Below are 25,057 nucleotides of genomic sequence, written 5' to 3' on the forward strand. Positions count from 1 at the left end.
CAATAACCAATTTGAATAGTGCCTTACCTTGACACCGTATTCGCGCCATGGTTGTAAGTTGTCATGGTGTTCGAACGGTCCAACGAAAACTACGGTGGATTTAGAGAGATCGAGTAGTCGGAGAAGTGTGCGAAGGGCACCGGCCGAACCTTGACCCGTGAATAAAACTGCATCCTGGTCACCAGCACCAACGGCATGCCTAACTATGTCCCTTGCTTCGTGCCTGGGGGAAAAATCATTATTTATACGTTCGTTTCATTCATATTTCATATTTATCGCTTTTATGAAATAACGTTGATCCGATAAATGTATTTTACAAGCGGTCAAATTCGTACGAATTGTCAACCCTCTTCTTCATAGGTTTTTACGTTTAAAAGAATCAGCGAATAAACGTACGAGTATTTTTGGTACTGCGGATTGAATATTATTGATCCGAATACGTCAGCACCGATCTCTCTCTCTCTTTCTACGCAAGAAATGTCAGCGAGGAATTATATTTTACGATCGACATAATAATACGGACAGATGATAAAAATCTAATATTTTTATGACTTTCATTTTTCTTTTTCTTATTTCATTTAACAGTCCAGGGCCGTCCAACTTTTGCAGCAAGCAAATCACGTGATACGTGAAAAGTTGAACACCCCTGTTGTCTTCTCGCATCTCTTATCTTTCTCTTTATTACTCTCTCGTAATTTTGTTATTCTCCATTTCTTTACCTTTTTTTCTTGCCGAATTAAGCAGATATATTATAAAATCAATGCAAATTTTGTTCTTATTTTATCATTATCATAAATATATTACACATTTTTAAACGTACGAGGCCGAAAAGTATTACAGCTTATATCACGTTTGAAAAGATCGTTTGATTATGGTCAAATTTATTTTATTTCGATACGTAAGATAATTTGTTCTTTTCTTTTGGTATCTGTGATTTTTCGAGAATGGAAAACTGACGTTTTCTTAAAAGATAAGGATCGTTAACTTTGTATGTGATTTCGTAATAGTAATCGAATAGTGATCGAATAGTGATCGAATAGTGATCGGGGGACAACAAATATATGGACACCACCACTGCGTTCGGTGTTACGCGAGGCAAAAGTATTCGTAGAATTGAGAACCAGGTGTATATAATAGTATTGCTGACTCTGGCAGGTGGCCGCGGGCGATGCACACGTTTGCGTTTAAGAATGCATATAAGCGTTCTTTCGGCCTCGATCGTTATCGCGATCGTTCGGTGCTCATTCAGTTAAATAGAAGAAATAGAAAGAAAAATCTAGAGAATAAAACTGACCGAGAACATTATTTGAAGAATGGGAAGAGGTGGTAGGATTAATAAATAGGAACTATGGGGGGGGGGAGAGTGATGGTGGTCGAGTAGAGAATATGGTTGAACTATTAATTTTACCTGAACAATGAGGATTGCAAACTACAGATTGATGTTGACGAACGAGTATCTCCCAAACATGGTAATACTTCCTTCGCAATATATTCCTCGAGAAATTGCAATGATCTTCCTGTTGCCGTATAATCGCAAAAGACAACTGTAACAGAAATAATGGTATCCGTGTTATATAATTGTATACATTTTGATGATTCTTATAAATTTAATTATTAATAATTGTCTGTCCGTTTTATTTATTATCTTATTATTTATTATTCTTCCCTTTTTACGGGTTTCACATTTGTAGGAAAACCTCACACGCATATCCCCCACGTATTCGTGAAAGATCGTATTCGTTTTATTCTTCATTTAGCACGGAAACAAAAAACATATCATTTTACTTCGTAGGATGTTTTTAAATAAGAAAAAAACAAAAAAAATGTCATAAAAAGATGCGAAGCAAATTAACAACGAAGGGAAAATAAAACTTAATTATCTTATCTCGAAAATGACTAAATGAAAAGTTCAATTATCTCGAGATATAATATTTCATGTAATGTTTTTTAAAATGATTCTAAAGTCAACAAGAGAATTTACATGTTTCTTCGTAAAAGTTAATACGATGGAATAACAACTGTTATTTTTAACGTCAACAGATGTACCGGTCGTATAATATCGAAGTATAAAAAGATAAAACAAAAATAAAGTTAAAATATCTAGAATTAATTAGGTTACATATGCACAGTGTTTCAGATAATTATACTCGATCGAGTTTCACAGATTTCCTTTAGAATGTTGTTTGCATACGCGTGCGCAATGTTATTTAATTGATTATTACAAAAAATATATTATAATGTAAGTCAATAGTAATATTATTATCGCATATTTTATCGCATATTTTATCGCGTTAAATAATATTCGTTTTAATACGAAATATTTTCTAGTCATTATTGTCATAAATTAATGTTGACAATTGCAAATGACGAATAATAGAAAAGTTGGTTTTTAATAATTACCTATGACTTTTCAAAGCGTACAAAGATTCACGAATGAAATGAAAAGTTTGACGATACGTCTTAGGATCTAAGTGAAAGTGAATAATATAGATCCCGCTTAGGAATATCAACGTCAATCAAAGCAATATTCCATTCATGACGAGGATTGGAGAACTCGTATTCACTCGAGTATACTTATATTCAAGCTGAGTATATGTTTAGTTCTTTTTTTTTTTCTTTTTTTTTTCTTTTTTTATTTGTATTTTTTAACGCGTGCAGAAATCGAATTGGCTTGTGCCAAGGGAAAGCCAAGGTAGGTGAGGGATAATGACTCGCAGGTGTTTCTTACGAAAGAACGAGCTCGATTGAAAGCAAACCCACCGCCGCCGCTCTGTTCTACGTAAGTTCACTTTATTTTATATACACTTGTATATATTATATTCTATGTTAAACGGCATTACTACTAATGTTAGTCGGGAAACTTTCGACGAATTAAATTACAACTTCTCTTAGAATCATATAATTCATCGTTCAAACAACATTACCAACTTTCATTTAAGAAAAAAAGATCTACTAATTACTGCAAAAACTAATAATAACACGGTTCAACGATTTTTCTCGATTTCCTCAAACGACTCCAAAATTTCTCACCGCACTTTTGTATTACACATGGGTTCCTAATTTGAATTGAATAAAGTTTTTCAATTATATCAAAAGTAAAAATTGTTCGATAAAATTACATTATTTCTATTTCGGAGTTTTTTCTTTTTTTTTTTTTTATCGAATTACGAAGGTCATCTTAATTTTCGTACGACAAAAGTGTACGTTGAGTAACATTGAAAAAATAAAAAAGAAACATTTAAAAGTACTTGGCTTTTTCTTTTTTTTTTTTTTTTATCTTTTTAAAGTATATTTATATATCAAATATGAAATCATCTTATCTTACGATATTTGATAAATCATAAATCGTTCGCAACATTCCGTTTTATCCGAAGATATAGGAAAAAGCGAAATCATGCGCGTGATAAAAGCTAACAACGATGAACGACGACGACGTTGATCTTATCAAAAAAAAAACCTTGTATGCTGTATGTCCACAACGTCCGTTTTACGTAAAAAAAAAGAAAAAAAAATAAATAAGAAAAAAAGAAGAGAGAAAAAGGAAAGATGTGTTTCTTTCGTATACTTTTGCAGGGAGCGTCCATTTTGAATCAGCGATAAAATACATTGCCAATCAAAAGTTTCAGAATAGCTACGTAAAATCCCGAGAAAAAAATATAATAATATCCAAAACTAATGAACCTATATTTGGATTTAATTGTTAATTAAAATTTAATAGTAGTATATTCTATTTTTGTTCTTTCATCAAAACCGCCTACTCCGTTTTTACTTTTAACGCATAGCTTGACGCAACCCCTGACGCATCTTGGCAATTAATTTTTCGTGCATTTGCTAGAGAATAATATTTTTCATATCGCTCGTAAAAGTGTTGCCAAAGATCTGTCGCGATAGAAAAATTCATTCCGCGAATCGTTGAACAATCATTTTGTTAGGTAAATCTTACTTTTAAGCTGCCAGTTAATAAACCCGAGTAGAATAATGTGTCTATTAATCGAACAACCGTGCGTTAATATTTGATTCGTATTTGTTAAGATTTGAAAGGAAATATCGGAGTAAACTTTTGACGAATAATGTATATATTTTGAAAACACGACGATATCGATATATTCTATCCAGAATCTTATCGAATAACGTAATAACGTTTGTGTACTGAAAAACACGCGGTGTCCGTTATATCCGTGCAACTGAAATGCTTTTTCAAGATTTACGATCGACGGGAGATAACTCCTTACTTTGCGAGAAGGGCATTCGTTATGACGCAATTATGGCTTGGGTAAAAGATAAATCAAGAAATATACAGGGACACACGCTCTGCTCGGACTTTTCCGTGGAAAGGAACTATTTAATTGATTCTTACCATTGATTCTTACCATTAGATCATTATGCGTTGAGTATATTTTTCTACTATTTTCTACTTAATTATTCTCAAGGTTTTCCTTTTCGAATCAATATCAACGAATATTCGATGCACGCGCATGTTTTTCTTTCTTCTTTTTTTATGAAAAATTGGGCAAGAAATCTATACGTAAGTTATATATCATTTGGTGCATTAAAAAAATACGCTGAAAGTTGTAAAAAGATAATGGAACACTGAATTATATACCCTACGGTATAAATTATATAACCAAATATATAATTTCTACTGTAATTACTATTTAGAATAAAAAAGGGAAAAGAAAAAGTGTTAAAAGAATAATAATAGCGAGAAAAAGTCATCGATTTCACACGAGACAATGGGTTAAACTTTCTCTTTTTAAAAAGAGAATCGCATGATGTCGTAACGAATAGGATCTTCATTTCCGTTTCTTTCAGTTGTTAGAAGAATAGCTCGACGAAGTGCAATTATCTGACACGCTGTGCATAATGTTTCGATAAAAAGGGAAAATTGATGTTTATATCGCGTCGATCGATATGTTTTACGTATTCGGATGTGATTTTACAAAAGCAAAGTTTATTTTTCTAATGAATTATTCGTTGAAGTATTACATGGAATCTTGAAAGAGGTAGCAGAATCAAAGTTCATTTTAGTAAGTTTTTGTCGATCGTGTAATTAATTAAAAAGCAAAGATTAAAAATTGAAGAATCGTATATTAATGAAGTGCAAGCACCCCCTAATTCCTGAAGGATTTGTCTCGTTTCCTAAGAAAGTAGCTAATCGAGTCTCTAGAATCAAAGCAACGCGGAGTTTGGCCGCAAGCATAGTTCGACCTAAATCCCGAGGGCGACGACGATTGGCCGAGCGACCGTTTGACCTCGAACGACTATGCGCTTCGAAACTGCACCGGAGAAGTTTGCAAGAAGCGTACCCGATTAAACTAACTCACCTTCGAGTTCTCAGGAAGAAGGAATCCAAAATGCTTTGGTTGTATTTTCAAAAGAAACACCCGATTCGTCGTATTTCTTCTTACGAATAATTATAACAAATGAAAATGTTTTTTTTCTTTGCGTCAGGGTTGAAAAAAACGTAGACGAATGTTTAATGAATTTTTCCGAAGAAATTGGCAATTGTAAGGAAGATCGTGAAATGGGGAGAAATACTTGGAATTAGTTATACGGTGATATCATAAATGCATCTAACGAGAATCAGGTTTACTTTGGAAAACGAAATGATTCTGTATATCGAACGACGTTGCAAAATGGATTAGAATCACGCCATGGTTCACGGTATATACGATATATACGACACACACCGACGAGTGTTATCTATATATAATACTTCAACTCGTCGTCAGTCGCATTTCGTGCGAATCGTTTAAAGTGAATTAAGGCACGACGACGCGAAACCATTGGCAACGACTTATTCTTATAATTGCATTCAGTCGAATATTATATTTGTCAGAAATATCGGTATCGAGTTCACTTTTTCATTTCGTCAAATTATATTTCAATGAAATAATTTGTTTTTTTTTTATTTTTCCTAACAACGAAGTAAAAGATCCAAATGCGATTAATAAATTATAAAACGCAATTAATTGTTATTAATATTAACATCGATCATTGTCGAAAAGTATCATTAAAAAATCCAATGCGATTTAATACAATCACCAAGCTTATTTTATTGTTTACACATAATTTCCATAATAATTGAAGCAAAGCGATAACCAATAAAGAGGAAAAATGTTCAATTCCAAATGAGAAACCGAGTCATTTGACAAATCATTTATGTTAAAGTAATTTTCGTTGAGTAACACAGAAAGTTCCGCTTTTGTCGTAAGCTCACGGACGTTTGTTCGTTCGTTTGTTCTAAGCTGTAAAACGTTTCTCTAACATAAGCCTTATTATTTCCATTTAAAACAGCAACAACAGTTTCGATGAACGCGCATCGTTCAATGGCGATCGATCGATTAGTATAACATATATATATTCTTCAAACCAACGTTAAAATAATTGACTCGTAAAGTCGAAGAAATGCCTTTCGAGATTGCTACTTTATTTTTATCTCTCTCTCTCTTAGCATTGCTATAGTATTTTCCAACTGGATCTTGGATGATAAAATACTGATCGTTCAAAATATTCCGACAGAGTAATAGCAATTGCATTAGTCAGAAAATATTCGCAGCATTAATTGCGATTCACCTATCGCAATAATCAACAAATCTAATTGCCATAAGCTAAGTAAATGAATCTGGAATAATTTTGTAATCAGGAATGAAGGGATATCGATTCGATTCGATTCCGCATTCGGTGAAAGGGGTGAAAAGGATGGGAAGGGGATGGGAAGAAACCCACATTTTATTCTTCTTTCGTTTTTTTTTTTAACCACACTCTTGTAGATTAATTAATTGTTGTTCCCTGTAAGGAAAAATTCATGGGAATTCGAATAAACGTGAGTAATTGTGCGAATAATTGAACGGAGGTAAGTAAATGGCGTTGCGCTATTTCTCCGAAGAAACCGAGGGGGAAAATCCGAAGATAGAAAAAATAGAAAAAAAAAAGAAATAAAAATTGGAAAAGGAAAAGAAAAGAAAGAAAGGAGATAAGGGACACGAGCAAACATCGGAGTCGAGTCGAGTCGAGTTGAGGTTAAAAAGACAACGGACAACGACTGGACGTTGATCGAACGGTCGCGACCTAGTTTCCAGGTTCGATTATATAGCCTCTTCTTCCCCATCTTTTTCCCCATACGTATATTACCAGGAATCGGTATCGTGGAATTTTCAACGCGTAAAAACTACATACATTTATGTATAGACAGGTAGTAGTACAGGTATATATGATTGATCGTACGCGTACATATGCAACGCGTGTCAATGTGGTATGAACGAGCTTCTCGATGCAATTCTTTTTTTTTGTTTAATTATTTCTCCAATATTTTTTCCAACTTTCCTCCTCGTCTACCATTATTTTTATCTACACGAAGAATTTTCTAATTATCAACGGAAAAGAATAATAGATAAAATGTCTCGCGTGATCCTTCTGTCGTCCTTGTAAAACAGTCACGCGTTTTATGCAAGATGCACGAGTGTTGTTATTTATATTTCTAGGAAATATTTTCTCTTCTGGGAAAGTTGGAAGGGAGGGGTTGGGAGGGGAGGAAGAAGAAGGAGATAGGGTTGTTGTTTTTTTAAGGAATTTCCTACAGATTTTTATAGCATCCCATTGATTTCGGTTCGAAGTTCGAAAATTCGATTGATTCCTGCGATTCTAAGGAATTTTAGCATTTAACTCGAATTACTGTTATTCTTCCTCAACGTGTATTAATAAAATGACAAGTTTCGTTGAATTACCGGTTAGATCTCGTCTTTGGTGTACCACTACAAATAAATGTAATGCATAGTTTCCGATAATTTTTTTTATTATGGAGTCTCCGAGTCGTAAAACTTTGCGCAAGGAGGATATTATAAAGGTAAAGTTAGATTCTCTTCTAGAAAGAGCTAAGAAATCGATCGCGAGGGCTTCTAAATTCGTTTAACCTTGGGTGATATCGAGTTATCGGTTAATTTATGACTGTTACGATATTTCCAAATTCAATAATTTGCGAAACAGTTTTAAATTGCAACTACATTCTTTTTCATTTTTATATATCGTTGTCAATGTGATAGGTGATAGGATAATAACTAAATAGATGTAAGTTTTCTGCATTGATGAACTAAAACTACGCATGCGTATACCTTTTCTCGCATAAGGTGTAAACAACTTACGTAAGTTCAATATGATTATGCGATTGATTTTCATCGAATAATAATGAAGTGTATAAGACAACGACCGAACAGTTTTGTTCTTTTTTAACGCGTCACAGTGACATTAATATTTAATGAAATGCAAATCTAAAGAAAGATAGAAGAAGAACAATATTTTTTCATCGTTTATCTTTATTTTACATGGTTTATTTCGATAAAAGAATTTCAACAATTTTATACAATGCAATATGATACGATGAAGAAAATCATCCCCCATACATCTAAATGAAATAACAGCAGAATTTAGGAATACTCGGTTCTAGGTTATACCCATTAGAACATTACACCCCATACACCAATTCCAATAATAGGATTCCCGCAATATTCAGTTATAGACTTTTGAATATTGTATGCAATGTCCAATAGAGAATCTCATTTGAAAATTGTCGATTTGGACGATGTTACACCTTTGGGAAAAATAACATTTTTTATTTGTACTATCGCAAGAAAAATATTCTGCAAAAAGAACGTCAACGCAATTGGCGATCACGATTAATTGAATAAAATAATATTCAAGGAAAGTATTAGAAAATATTGAATATCATTTTAGGAAGAAAAGTAAAAACGTTAATTGAGAGATTCTCTTTAGGTGTAAAAAATATCTTATTAACTTATTTATAATTGTTCTCTTAGTAAAAATCGTTAGCAAAGAGGAAGTTGATTCTGGTGTATTCTCGCGATACATGGGAAGAACGTTAGCAGAAGCGGTGATCATGCGAACAAAGAAGAACTATTTCGGTCCTGTCGCTTCATGGAAGTGACCCGGCATCGTCCACGCTCGTCGTTCCCTTCGTATTTAGGTCGCTTTGCTTGCACACAAACGCACACAGCACACACCACACGGCACACACCGCACACAAATACTCGTCGCACCCCGTGCTTCAGCATCCAACGTCGCCGTTGGATATGAGCCTTGTTCCAAATTTAGTATCACGCTCGAGTCTTCTCTCGAAAGGTTTCCACCCTCCCGCTTATATACCGCTCTCTGTTTATTTAACAACCAAAGGAGTGCAAAAGAGTGGACACGACGACAAGGAAAGGAAAAGAAAAGAAAAAGTTAATAAGTTCGTTCTCCCGTGCGAAATTTACCTTCCCTTACGATCTTCGCGCACCTTTCCTTTTTCGATAAAAGTCATCGAAGCATAGTTGAAAATATTGATAAATGATTCTTGAAATGTTAAAAAAGATTTTCCCCCGAGTGACGTAAGAGACGGTCGCGAAGACTCCATTAAAAATTGAAAAATGACGTAGGACTGTACGTTACCACTGGCAAAAGAGTTTTCATTCTCTTTGTTCGAACGATTTATTGTTTCCAACGAGAGGCGTGTAAAGTTTCTTTTGCCAATAGCTTCGTACTCCTACTATTCTTTTTCTTTTTCTTGTCTTTAGAACGTTTATTAGCAGTTATTACATTGTCCATAGTTGCGATACCTATTGCAACACGTGTCTGTGTGTGTACGAGTGTATTATTCATATGAATGGGTTACATTCTATTCGTATTACAATAATTATTTCGATATATCGTATTTTCGCGTGTAATAAATTGAACACGCGTCCTTGACCGAGAGATTACGATCGTCCCGTCCGTGGGACGAACGAACATTGAAAAATTTGGAGAATGCAATTTAGCTCGATGCAACGCTAACGCGTATCGTTTATTTAGATTCATATCTCAGAACTCGCTCGCATCCACTGTGTACGGTTGAATATAAACTCGGTTTGTATGTTGGTTAACTCGGACCTTGGACTCGTCGCACAATTCACTATGCGACGAGTAAAACGCATTGTTAGCAACGAGACACTGTCTCTCCTTATTCCAACATGCAACTTGTAATCGTAAATCAAACGCCTATGTACAACGCTCGGCGTTCTTCTACTAACCGTAACCTGTTCGAGGTTGGATAACGAAAGTTTCTGCGATTGAATCACTGTCACGTCTGCTCGACCACTTAACCCTGGAGCAATGACGCATTCATGAAAATCCCAAGGACTACGAACGTTTAATCCTATTCGCTAAATACTTTTTTTACAATTTATTTACGATCGATTTTTAGAATCAACGATAAAAGAACAAACGAAAATCAAAATCGTCTTAACGACAAATGAAAATGTCAACATTTTTCAATCAAACTTACTAAAAGTTTCCTTTCCTCTATTCCTAATATTTATATTCGAATTATCATACGAAATTTCGATCCAAGAATCGCGTCCAACAAACCCCATCGGTTCGAACGAAACCGAAACGCGTTTAACGAAATGACTCATTGTAAAATCGAGCGAATTTTTAGCAGAGTTTACATAGCAATTGTATACCCGAACGTTAGCCGCCTTAAGCTGAATTCACACAAAGGATAAGATTTGCGTGTAACAAGATATTGAATTTATGCGCGTGGAACCGATGTAAGAGTTGATGTTCATTCGATGATTTTGATATATATACCCGTCAGTCGGGAGTTTTATAGTATATACTTTTTTTTTTTATGAGATTCTCAAAGGAAACTTTGTATCAAATTGTGCCATTAATGCGAGAGTTATTCAGTTCAGATGTTTGTAACGCGAACGAGTTGTTTAAAAAGTGCACGGTCTGCGAGATTTTTAGAGTGCAGTCTGTTGTCCAAATCTGAAATCTTCGATACTACGCGAAATACATTTTTTCAAAAGATTTTCCTGCGTTTATTGCTCAGTTCGAATGCATATGATTATCAGTCGTGTATACAAAATAAAAAAAACACGAGGTTCGTAAGATTTTAGGATGCAGTACGTGGTCCAAAGTAACGCGTAACGTTTCCTATATTATTCGTATGCGTATGTGTATGTTTGTGCGTGCAATGAACCTCTAGAAAAAAAGGAAAGAGTAGCAAACTAACGACGATTATGGCAAAGAAACGAAGAGAACGACGACGACGACGACATTTGTGGTGGAAGTTAGAGTCGCTTTCTTCGGGCGTTTGGTCACGTGTTCCAAGGTGAAATCGTGATGAACAGCCGGCGAACCCGTTTTCTACCAACACATATGTATAACTGTGTTTTTAAATACATGCACGGTATGTGTTTGGCTATGAGAGTTTAACATATGCGAGAAGAAGAAACACCACACACGCCTCTCCGACGAGGAGAAAAGTCTTTGGCAAAACAAGCGAACCGTGTTGGAGGATGATAACAATGGCGATGACAACACATCCGGTTATTTTTCGCAAGAAAAAGAAAAGAAAGAAAAAAATAGAATGAATCCCATTTGGAATATTTCTTTTTCGTTATTTAAAATATGCGAACATTCGTCAGGCTTTATGCTAATACATTGATAATTATGCATTTGTTCAGTTTAATGTGACAAACACAATGACGTTTTTATATCGAAAAAAAAAAAAAAAAAACAAAACGTTACATCTATTAAAAAATGCAAGTAAACTATCGATACAATGTAATAGGAAAATTATATCGAAAAATTTCGAGACCCTGTTTTTTTATTTTGTTTCTTTTTCTCTCTACTTTTTGTATTTTTCTCGTCGTTTGAAATTCTAATCGTCGATAGAATAAAATTCAATGCTAGCGCACTATAGTTATATTTTTATCCACGCAACATCATCGGTACTCTGGAAATGATAGCTCGACGAGGCTTTAACGATCGCGAGTCAAAGCTCAACGAGCGCGCATCAATTTCGAATAAATTTCTCGCTAGGGAAACAAAGGAAGGACCATGAAAACTCCACTTTGTAAGTTGATTTCTAGTATCAGATATATGTGCATTATATCACATAAATAAGTAATACTTATTTCAATATACATTACGTATACTAACTATAAAAAATGATTTACGTAACAACAGAAATTATTTTTCAATTCTTCTATCTAATAACAAAATTATTCTACGCTAAGGTTGCACGAAATGTTGCATCAATTGATAATACCACGTTTCGTTAGCAATAGTTTTATTTCATTTACACATAATTATTTTCAAAATTGCACGTGAAATAAGAGACGAGTAGGAGAGTCAAAGTGGCGATGGGAGGATTACAAGTAAAGCCACGTGTGTTTGCATTAACAATTATCGGTATACTTCTCTAATTATACTAATCAGAATTTATCCTAAGATATCCGACGAATCATCATTTTTCGTATATAAAAACATTCGTATTCTTCGATCATACGACTGTCGAAAAATAATATAAATTCTAGAAAGAAGTGTGTATGTGTGTGTGTGTGTGTGTCTCTCTGGGGCCTTGAAAATATTGAAACCTTTCGAAATACGAAAAAAGTCTGACATATTTCGCGTCAGCCACCAACACCCACTACCCAACCCACTTGAAATCATGCAACGTTTGTATTTGGCAAGAATTCGCGCAACTCGACGCTAATAAAAGGAGACAAAAAAGTTAGTACAGGTGTGTTTCAGTTTGGTGAATATCATCGAGGTATTATTTATAATAGAAGGATGAAAGTTAGAACGGAAATTGCATCCCCCGGAGTTGTAGTCCCCCGTCCCTCCCAGCCTCCTCTTCCCCTACCACTCGTAATATTCGCAAAGAAGAACGAAGATAGGAGCATGGACACGCGCGAGCAACCACATTAGGCGTGTGCTGCGTTAGCACGTGGCTGGTGTGTTCCGTGTTGCCAGTTGAATTACATAAGCACAAGTAGCTAACTGAGGGACAATGTCAAGGCTGAAAATCGCACTCCCTGTGCACTACTACAACAACAACTACTACTACTACTACTGCATTGCTTTTCTCTTTCGTTCTATCTTACCATCTATCTCTGTCTGTTTCTATCTTTCGCGTGCACCCCTCTCGTATATTTCATTTCTCTTCGACAATCAATCGAATCGGATAAGATCAGTTTTCTCGTTCTTTTCTTCTTCTCTCGTGTTAGTCGTTGGCACGGAATTGAACCTATCGATATGATTTTTCAAGTATAAAAATGATTTCTACTTTTTGTACACATCACAAACTTCTTTTATATTATCGAAAGTATTACTATTACTTATCGACCCGAAGAACTTAGGCTGATTTTTGTCCGGATTCTAGTTGTCGCAGGTTGGGTACGAACTACCCTTATTGTTAAATTGAATTGCGTAAACGGGGAGGCTTCTTGTGTATGCTTACGTTGACGCGTGATAGAAGATAACACGTGAGCTTAAGTAACTCGAAGAAGATGTTACTCATAAGAAGACGTTTCTTCTAAGGTCTCCTTGATTCTATCGTATAAGATTACAGAGCCCCCTTTTTTCGAAAGAATAGAAAAATCTTTTCTCTTGTTACGTTCTAATACACGTCACCAATCTTTAATCCCCATATCGTCATTTTAAATCCAATATATATATATATATATATATATATATTAGGGTGAAGTGCAATTTTTTGTAGCCAATAAAATTACTTTACGTGCAAGCGAAATGTTAATTTTAAAACGCAACGTGAACTTTCGGGTTCACTCTAATATTTTATAAACATGCATCGAATATATTTCATATATCATGGATATATAAATAATCCAATAATTTCGATCGAACCGATAGAAAGTAAGGATATACATTTAATGTATCGTTAATTCTAATGTTAATAAATTGATTTAATTACATCAAAGACACAGTTCGGTATACCTGGACGTTTATAAAACCTGTTTGCACGTACGAAATAAATTCACGACAGGTATAATAAATATAATTGAAGAACGTTCCTCTCTCTCGAGATCGGTATGAATATGCGAATGATTATTTGTATTATTTTATATTATAACGAAGGGAAAGAAAAAAGAGAGAAGATAAAGAAAAAACATAAAATTAATTTATCTCGCGAGTATGAGGAAAACACGTACGTAAGTAAATTGTAAACACACAATTTCTCATTTCCTTCTATTCCTATCTCATTCTTTTTCATTTCTATTCGTTTTAACCAGCCTGCAGCTGTCGCGATCTTATCGGTGTTATTTTTAATGACATCATTCCTATCCCCCCAAACCCCCTCGTTCCTTCTTCGCGATTGAAGACCAAGAAAATGTATCCTTGAGCACGATGCAATGAATGTGTAAGAATAAAGACAGTTCTTGTTTTCTTCCATGGTGCCACTGAGTCTGCTGGTAACGTTCTTATCTATCGATGATTAACACGCGAAAAAATACGGAAAAAAAAGTTCAAAGATATTACATACATACTTATATATAAAAACCGAAATTGGATAATGTCAACGCATATTATACATATTTCAAAACTTCAAAGGAAACAAATTCTACGAAAGATCTTTTAGATTAAAAAAAATAAATGTTTGTAAAATGTACGTGTGTGTGCAATTTGTAATTATTGAACTGTTAGAATGCGACAATTAATATAAAAAAAAAAATCTATATTTGCAGCAGACATACTTTACCGATACTCTTTCTAGTTTTCATGTTTGCGCTTAAGAAACAAAACGTGTTCTTATTTACGTTCGAGTAAATATTCACCTGTACGCGAGAAAAGCGAACTTGGCTATTTTGAATGCTGGATATTTCCGTCATAAAGCGAGTTACTCTAAACGAAAGGAAACTATTTTCGTTAGGAGAAATCTGTCGTTAATAGAATACGTATACACTGAAGTGAATGGTATATTAATGTTCTAACGATATAATATATTCGAGAAATAATTTATAATTTATTTACAGATTGTGAGAACAAAATCGACAAAGTGACACGTTGCACGCGTTTTTACGATATGGAAATATGAATTCGAGAAGTATCCACATGTTTATTAACTTTTTAATAGTATATATATATATTACGTATATAATAATATTATATACGAGCCTAATTTGCAGAATACGCAGTTGGAAATATTGAAAAAAAAATTCCAGAAAAATGTACGATAGGAATATTTACGTATCAGATAACTATAATCGTACGTAAAATTAATTTCTACCAGTATCGGAACGTGAGAATAATTTATGAACGTTCAAATATATGTACGCCATATGCGTTTAAAACCGAACGATAGTAATCGATTTTCGAAGACTCGCAGGTCGCGCTTCCGCGTTTCCCGCAGTTTCAGGTGCGAGAAAATGGAGGAATTCGTCCAAGTCGTAGTATCGTAATCGTTGAAAGCGTTTATGAAAATGGTTTTGTTCATCCATGCGTACGTTTCTTCCGTAGATACACATATATGTATATTCTTTATACGTGAATCAATGAACGTGGTATACGTGCTGATTATTTTTGATTCCTCTATTGGGGAATATTTGTATATACGGATTTGTACATATTTTATTAGGTGTGCGCGTAGTTGTTTGTACCTGCATCTCGTTGTGCACGTGAATTTTTCTACGACTACGCGTACAATCGCGTATCTCCAATGTTTTTAAGAGCAGTGGTAGTAGTTTTGTACACGTGAATATTTGTTTAAACGTTATTTCTAGATGTGTATTTATGGATAAGTGTATTTCTATATGTGTAGCCTTGGATTAGTATACTTCTTTATATGTATCACTCTCAATAAAAGTATATTTCTGTAGGATGTATATGTTTTTTTACTGTATATTTTAGAATATAGATATATTTTTATTTGTATATTACTATGCGATACGTAAAAGTGTTGGTAAAGAAATACTTGTAGCTACTAAGCCGAGAGTTACGTAAACTCGATACTTTAAGCTTACGAAGAAGAAGCAAGCAAGCAAGCAACACACAGAGCCAGCTGACTGACTCGTTCTCTTTGCCTCGAGGGCACTTTCCAGACGAGTCTGATGAAGGGAACCGATTCTTACCTGGCGATACAACAACTCGATGATGATATAATCGATTTCACGTATACCTGTAACCACTTTATCAGATACCAATGATCTAAGCTTCAAAACTTACTAATACGATAACACTAATAACTACTCAATTTCAACTATTAACATAATTCACACGTTAATTATATATTTTCTTGTTTTTCTTTTTTAAGAAAATTAATATATTTGAGACAATTGGTCTTAAAAGTTCATTTTGATTAGTCTGATGAAGGTAACCGATTCTTACCTGGCGCAACACCAACTCGATGATGATATATCGATTCACGATACCTGTAACCATACTTTATCAGATACCAATGATCTAAGCTTCAAAACTTACTAATACGATAACACTTAATACTCAATTTTCAACTTATTAACATAATTCACACGTTAATTATATATTTTCTTGTTTTTCTTTTTTAAGAAAATTAATATATTTGAGACAATTGGTCTTAAAAGTTCATTTTGATTAGTATAAATTCAGGATAACCGTTTCTCGATTCTAAAACTTTCTCTTCTTAAGATGTTTCTTTTATTCTGTTTTCTTTTTTTTTGTTTGATTCGTTAAAAAGCGATTCGCGAAAGTTTGGGTCGTTAAGAAAACTGTCTACTCTCGTGTGAAAGAATTGAAGAGGATCAGTTTTATCGAGAGGTACTTCTATACGAACACTCGTTCGATTCTCTCTCTCTTTCGCGGGTCGATCATCCCGGACGAGAATAAACGAACACCTCGAATCTTTGCCAGCACTATCCTCTCGAGAGATTAAGACCGTCTTGCACAAGAAAAATATTCTAACAGCTGTAATTCGGCGATCTACTCGAGTGGTTAGAAGTGAAGTAAACAGGTTTTGGAGTATCGTGTCAATGAAACGGGAAGAGTGAGAGTGAAAGATGCACGACGACGTATTTGGAATCCTAAATTCGTGGAAATATACCAAACGTCCCAACGTTGCTATTAAATTAGACCTACAATCTTTACTTTTATACTGAATTACGTATACAGTGCTGGATTCGGCAAGCATTTTATATTTTCATTTATTTGTAATAGTTCAAAACTTATATCGTAGATACGTTAAACAATTTTGATTTCATATATAAGTATAAGTTTTGTTTTATATATTTATTACAAGTGACACGATGTGTACGAACCAATGAAATTGGGCTAATAATTTTAGATTTTCAATATTAAATGTTGTTATATTACAATATTAAAACTGTATCATTTATTTGTACACGCATTAAAACAATGCCACTGTAAAGTCTGACGCTTTATAAACCTAAATCTATATCCATCCCTATATAAACCTACGCACAAACATACACAATGCCCTACAAATGTATACACACACAATCATCGATATCACAGATACCAGTTGGCGCAAGGCCAATGAATAAATCATCCAATGAATAGCCCATACATATCACCGATTTCTTTGCTATAATTTAAACACGTGATATGAAAAAGCCATGCATTATATACACTAATATGCATTTAAAACCACAACGGGAAACATGATCTAATTGACTGCTATCGTAGATTAAACTTGTCCTTGTATCAATTTTTTTCGTGTCAAATAATTGATCAGGTGTATTAATTCGTAATTACAATTAAATTCGGAGTGAGAAGGGAGAATAGAGGGAGGAGGAGGAGGAGAAGGCGGAAACGAATGTAGGAAAAATCGCGAAACGTATTAAAAATGTTTTCAAAGAAAGGATCGAGGCATGTGCATTCGGTAAGATTTTCGTAGTTCGAACGTTGTCCCGCAATTATCCGTGCACGAGGAGTCACGCAAACCTAAAGAAATGGAAAATTCCGCTCCCAGGGAATAATATGTCTACTATACCGATTCTATACTAACGTTTGGCGTTACGAAACCTACACGTTTTTATTGCAATAACGACTGAAAGATTATACTCGTTGAAAACGATCGGCCAATTCGGAACTATCTATTTCTTCGTGTTTTTTTTTCTTTTTTATTTCTCTTTTTTTGTTTCATTTAATTTTTTTCTCCCATTCCCAAGAATTATTCTTCACGATAAGAACAAAGTGAGCGTGTAATAGCAAACATTATTATTATTATTATTATTATTATTACTATGTTGCGTGCGTTTTGCGAAAATCGTTGCATAAAATTTATTAAAACAAATTTAACGTTTTACGATCGGTATAATTCGGAAAGAAATTTTTCCATTATATGAAATTACCTTTTACACAGCAGAGAATAGTGTGCGAGTAATATTCAAGAAATATCGTTATTATTATTCGTGACATAAAATTTATAATAAATATAATAATAATAATAATCCCCTCTCTCTCTTTCTCATTACTCTCATCTCTCTCTCTCTCCCCCTCAAAAAAAGAAAAAAAAAAATAAATAAATCGGAGGTAGAAAGAAAGTAAAATGAAAGTTTTCGCAGACTTTGAATAAAGAAAAAAAAAAAAAACAATGCATAATTTATAGTTGGAAAGAAACGTAGACACGAATTTCCGCGTAGTAACGAATGTGGGTGGAAACAAACGGCGAGGGGGGGGGGACCATGGAAGAAAACATTTTCCTAGCAAATTAGAACGAGGAAATCGGTAAAAGTTTTGTCGGAACTTACTGCGTTGAATGATTATGTTTCAAAAAAAAAAAAAAAAAAAGATAAAAGAAAAATAAGTAACTAAAATCGTATATAATTATACTCCCGTTACAGAGAACAGAGAGAAACACGGTTTGTTGTTTTTTTTGTTTGTTTTATAATCTTTCTTCTTTCCTCTATATTTAATAATTTCTTCCTGCTTTTGAAGGTAAGCGTGATCGTAGGAAAAGATGTCGGACCAATATCGGTTAGTTCTATCTTTGGCCTCCTTATCGAACAGTCTTTTTATAGTTAGCAATCGTTTATTACAAAGTAGAACGGGTTACAAGTAGAAGTGAATTAGTTCCAAAGAAATAAGAAAAGAAAAACAAAATCTACATAATTATATTTAAGAGAGAGAGAGAGAGAGAGAGAAAATGTTTAGCAATTGGAATGCAACCGAAACAAAATGAATCTACTATTTGATTTATCGATAGATCGAAACACATTTCATTAGAAATATAAATGATATTTATTTTTTATTTATTTATTTATTTATTGCTTGTTTTGATCTTATGTTAGATTAGGATTGGAAAAGTGAGACATTATCTATGATATTAAACTGTCTTTTTTATCTCCCGTATAATAAATCAAACGAATGTTTGGTGCTCTAATAACTTTGATTGCATTTATACGTTTAGATCGCGTATTAATGTATTTATCTAAATGTAAAAATAATATTAATAGCACGAAGAGGTACATGGAATCGTTGGTTAGGATCTATACGTTTACTTTCTCCAATTTGACGACGATAAGAAATTATAAATGTTCGTTTGTGGCTGGTTAAACATCTCGCGAGTTATCGTACATTTTCTATAATGTAAATCAAAAGGTTTGCGAAGAGTTTCAAATCAAAAATTCGATAGATTAACAAATTAAAAATATAAAAAATCAATTAATTTTGCATAAAACTTAAATCGATGCCATAAATGGACAATAGATAAACTTGCATGATTAAAAACATAGCGTGGCGTGGCAAGAACTTATGGGACAAGCTAACAAATAGGTGCCACATTAGAAAGTGATCAGGGTATTTTCCGGACTTGATGTTTAACGTAGAGTTGGTTGGCCCGGGGAACTTATCCGGGCGTGCCGAGAACCAACCATGCCGAGAACCAACCAAACCGAGAACCAGCCGAGCCGAGAACCCGATCGATAATCCGCAAGAGGAGAGAGAGAGGGAGGGAGGATGGGGCTTGCTCAGAACGTGAGCGTGCATATTCTGCTTTTATTTCTTTCTCATTCCGTTATTTACAATATGTATACTCAAAGAGAATATTCGATCGACCTAGTAGTTAATGCTGCTAATTTTTTAAAATATCTGAATATACAAAAGATTTGTAGAAAACAATTAAAATAATTAATTTCATCAAATTATCGTTACATATCGTTCTAACATTTTGATCTTTTCATTTATTTTCTTTCAAGGAGGAATGGGGAAAGGGGACAAGGGGTATGCTATGAAAGAAATACAACGAGAAAGTCAAAGTAATGATTTAAGTAGATAAAGACACTCGAGACAGAGACGTATTTGCATAACCACCCAACGGGATCAAACAAATAGTTGAAAACAATCTAAGTTATATCGTATCAAGGTAGATCGCGTGTTAACAGTCAATAGTAGAAGAAGAAGAAGAAGAAGGCTTTTCTAATCGAAGAAATAAAAGAAAAATCTTATCGGAAGAGAGGCTTGGATTCGCACCAATGGAAGTAAATAACCGTTCTTGTTTTAGTAAGTGGAAAAGAGAAAGAAAATAAAAAGAAATATATAAAAGAGTGTGTCGAGAGTTGGCTTACCTCCAAATCGTTGTTTCACTCCACCATACACGGACGATAGAAAAAGGATGAAAAAGAAAAAAGAAAGAAGAAGGGGGAGGAGGAGGAGGAGGAGGGGTTAGCGTGTCCATGAACCGGAAGTGTAGGCGTACGAAGTAAAATCGATCGGAATGGTTGGAAAGAGGAGGACAAAGTGGGGGAGCTGAGGAAGGGTTTAGAAGGAGACAAAGTAAGAAGGGGTGAAGGTGAGGTGGGAGGAGAACGGGGGTAAGAGAAAAGGTATTCGTGAAACTCCGAATAGTTGTTAACCACGAGGGTACTCTGGGTCGATGTTCGAGGTCACGAATGAGAAGGAAGGATGGATAGATGAACGAATGGATGGATAGGTCGATCGAAGGAAACCCTAGCCTGTTTGCCTGTTTGCTGCTCGCTCGCTTGCTTGCTTGCTTGCTTGCTTGCTTGCTAGCTTGCTAGTAAGTTAGCAAGCCAGGCATTCGTCGTTTCCCGTTAACCATGCTTGTAAATCTTTCGAGAGACGGCTTGGTAGAACGAGATAAGAAGAGGAAGAAAGATGACTGAATTATGACGATACCTAGAAGATCAACCTATCGTTCGTTCGTTCGTTCTTCTTCTTCTTCTTCTTCTTCGATCCGATCAACGTTTCCAATTCGATGATCATTTTGTTCTTTTTCTTTTTCCTTTTTTGTTTTCCGCTTTAAATTGGTACTCGACGATGCAAGTTTAGATTACTGAGAGAGAAGTTGGATTATTGTAGCCATTTTGGAATGATTATTATTGTTAATTTTTAATCGAATGCAAAATTGTATTCTTATTTTAAATATTCGTAAAAACAAAGCTGAACGCGCGACACTTGTCACGCGTATCTTATGAATCATCAACCCTATAGTATCTGGTAACACTTGCACGGTTAGATTATGTTCGCGAGTCGTTGAAATTAGCATGAGAATCCTGGAAATATTTATTTCTAATATCGATAAATTTTGGATTCGTTTGTAAGAAAAAGGAAAGAAAAATGAATTGAAGTGGGTGATGGTTCGAGGGGGCGGGCAGGTGGGAAGAAGGTTGTATGCGAGTTCATTGTAAAACGCAGATACTCGAGGCGTGAGGAATGTGCTTGGGTTAGCTGAAATAGGTAGTAGTAGGTAAGTATACTTACTACGAAGGCCACTGCAGCGCTTCGTTCGGCACGATCGTGAAAGTGCATCGTCACAACTTGCCGATTCATAATGGCCGTACTGGCTTATTTTACTATAAGTGCGAATCGATCGTTATACCAGGTCGCAAATGCATACAATACTATTTCGATTTTCTACAAACTTTAATACCTGTGATCAATATTTTTAAGATGAAATATATGTTTCGGGAAAATATTGTCAACGTTTTCCGATTTTCTTAACGATTCGTGAAAACAAAACAACGTATTTTGCATTATTTTCCGTATCTTTATCCGTTTACAATAATTGCTTCCATTAACGATTAAAAGCACTTGTTTTTTTTCTAATCAAATCGCGATTGTTCGAGTAGTAATATTTACCTTGAAAGATAATCGTTAGATTGGCAAATATCTAGAGATCGTTAAACGTAATCAGTTATTTCGTTGTTCATTCATAAAATAGTTTCTCTTCCGTTAAAACAACGACACGCGAGAAATAAATACACGTGAAATAATTTCTAAGAAACGGATCCTTTTCTTTTTCTATATCGTTGATGTCATACCACCATGACGAAGTTTAATTTAACTAAAAATAAGTTGTACGTAATAATTTCTCCTACGACAGCGATGACGATGATGTAAAATTTTTCAAAAATTAATCATTCATTTGGGTCAACGTTCATTCACAATTCTCACACATGTTCAACTAATTTAATCATTTTTGTTCTTTCACAGACGTACGAGAGAAAGAATGAAAAGGATTACGAAATTTTTGATAGTACGTAGAATCTTGTGGATAAGTCTAACATAGTCAGCTAACTGACTAACTCATAAACCACCGATCGCGTTTCATTTCTTGGAATTGTGATCGTTCGCGTCGTCGTTGGTGTCGGGAGATAAGGAGAGACCGTGATCTTTGAGCGACGGAACGCAATCTTGCATGCGAGGAACAAACAAGAAGAGGTGAAGGGGAAACAATGAAAAGGATTTTCGAAAATAAAAGAAGGAAACGCGGGCTCCAGGATAATAAAGGCGCGGCTGTTGAACGTGGCAAGGTACAGGGTAACTTGCAACATTTCTGCGAGTAAACAAACTTCAAACCTACAATACCGTGCACCGATATTATTTCGCAATAAATCCTCACGAAAAACGATCGTCCTACCATTTCAACATTTTGATAAAAGTTAAGAGAAATTTTAAATGGATGTTGTATTAATATTTGTAGGATTCGTGAAAAAATTGGGCCGTTGGACTGACTGGACTCGAACCCGGATCTTCCGCTTTCCGAACGACTGCCTTTAACCATTGAGCTATCCAGGGTCCCCCGTCCAATCTTCTCACGAATGCCTATTTAAGTGTTTTTGACTTGGAGGCGCTCGCATCCTACATATTTGAGAAATATTTCGGTTTCATACTAAACGCAATTGTACTATTATTCTAAAAAAATATTTATGCTAATAGTCGAGCTGTTAATTCTGGAATCGTTGGAACAAAAATAAATAATTAGAATGTTAGGTGGTCTCTTCGTATAAGTCGACGTTAACCCGATAGATAGGTTTGAAGAAAAGAGGACACTGCGTGTTTGGATCGGATGGACATAGATTATCCTCTTTGCGGATGGCAATAACGAGCATGCGAGTTGTCTCCTTGTTCGTACGGCCACCCGCCGTTTCCAGGAAGAAAGACGGCGTATCATCTTCCATTGAGCCTCTTAAGACCTATTCCCAACGCGGATCTATCGAAACGTGACGTAATAGATGAGTTAAAAGGAGAGAAAAAGAGAGAGAGAGAAGGTACCACTAACACGTATCCCGATTGATCCCTTCAAACGAGTTCAATTCGAATTAGACCGCGAATAGAAGTTGCGAGAAATGCTCAAGTTCGCAACATTTATTATACGAACAAAATGAATACTACAAAGAAAAGAAACATAAACGAGATTCCTCGTCGAATCAGTTATCTAACGAACGAGAAAACCGCAAAGTCAGATATTTAGGTAGGTCTCGTTTTGAGTTAGCGTCTTTTTCACTTCATATCAACAAAATGGTGGGGTCTCATTTGAGTTGGCAGTTTTGTTTTCAGCGATAAACGATTCTCCTTCCGTCGTAAGAAAAACTACTCCGATTCCATTAATTTGCTATGACTCTTTGTCATATGTAATATTTATTTAGTATATATGTATAAATATATATATATGTCGATTTAATTCAATAAATAATTCACATATTATTCATTGTCTTCATACAAATAATTGATTAAATTAAGACGATTATACGAATTAATGGTGTCGTGCGAAAGGAAGATTCAATTCGTATTATCGCTTGTAATGAATCATTCTTCTTAATCTTCCCCCTTCACCCCTTCGCTCGTCAATTCGAAGTATACAAGATTGGCCGGAAGTAGGAAATCTATACGCGCGCGGGCGCGCGTCTCTGTATCCTTTGACTTATCGTTAACTTACATAAACGTATATACGTGTGAGTGAATTTATATATCTACTCGTATACGTATATCAAATTAATCGACAAAAATGACGTTGCTAATTTTTATTACTTTTTGTTTCTTTTCGTAATAGGTAGATAAATATTTTCGAACAACTTCGCGTAGAACGAATTAGGTTTTCTGAAAATGTTTCTAGCAATATTGCAGAACAATTCTTCCATGAAATATTTACGAGAATGCAATAATTATATTCTTAATAGATTTACATTTGCTAGGTGTAAATGTAGGTGTAAGCGAGCGAGTAGAACAGACAAACAGACAGACAGACGGTTTTAGGTCACGGACTTTTCGGACTAACGAGCAAATATTTTTGCGCGCGCGTGTCGGTACTTTTCACCGAGAAAAGGAATTCACCTCTATGGTTGGTTTGTCGGATAATATATACGAGTATAATATGCGCGAATATGCGTGTGTATATGTGTGTGCGTTAGAGTGCGCACGCGTTATCGACGATCTTCGACGATGGGTGGTGGATCGAACAGTCCCGACGCACCCGACGGCTCAAAACGATGGATACCATGGTAACCATGGGGGGAGGGCAGGGGGCAAGGGGCAGGGGGCTACGCTATTTCGCATTCTCTCTCTTTCCCTCTTTCGTTCTCGTTTCACTGGCCTCTCCTCCACCCCCCAGCAGACCGTAGTCGACACAAAGCTGTGACAAAGAGTGAAAGAGGGAGAGAGAGGGTAACTAACTTTACGGTGCAAAGTCCTGTTGACGTTAAATCAATTTTATTCTTACGCATTATTTATGCATTAGGTATTTTATGGATAACTCTTAACGATTTCGAATATTATTAATTCATACATTTTCTTCAAAATCCGTACTATAACGTTTTCGGACAACGGATATAGGTCGTCCGATAAATTCGTGTTCATATTCGACATTTTTTCAACAATTTCATATGTTTTCTAACCAAAAATATCAAAGAGAAAACATACTATAATTTAGTGGGCTTTTGAAATGACGCAATTATTAGAGAGAGAGAGAGAGATAGGAAGAGGTAAAAAGAAGAATATATTTTATGAGGGCAAAGTCCCGTTGACGTTCAATCAATTCTTA

The 25,057-nt window shown here is 34.9% G+C and overlaps 1 protein-coding gene across 1 annotated transcript in view; it reads right to left on the minus strand.

The window, feature by feature from the left end:
* The window catches only part of LOC122515247, a 49,259-nt gene that overhangs the window by 5,077 nt on the left and 19,125 nt on the right, over window positions 1-25,057 (minus strand). Inside the window, exons 2-3 of the mRNA XM_043632524.1 lie at window positions 1,409-1,544; window positions 28-223 (exon numbers count right to left, since the gene is read on the minus strand). Coding sequence (XP_043488459.1) covers window positions 28-223; window positions 1,409-1,544 — 332 coding nt within the window. The remainder of the gene's footprint in view (window positions 1-27; window positions 224-1,408; window positions 1,545-25,057) is intronic.

The sequence above is a fragment of the Polistes fuscatus genome, unplaced genomic scaffold, assembly GCF_010416935.1.
Source record: "Polistes fuscatus isolate 324 unplaced genomic scaffold, CU_Pfus_HIC Scaffold17, whole genome shotgun sequence".
NCBI classification, from domain to species: domain Eukaryota; kingdom Metazoa; phylum Arthropoda; class Insecta; order Hymenoptera; family Vespidae; genus Polistes; species Polistes fuscatus.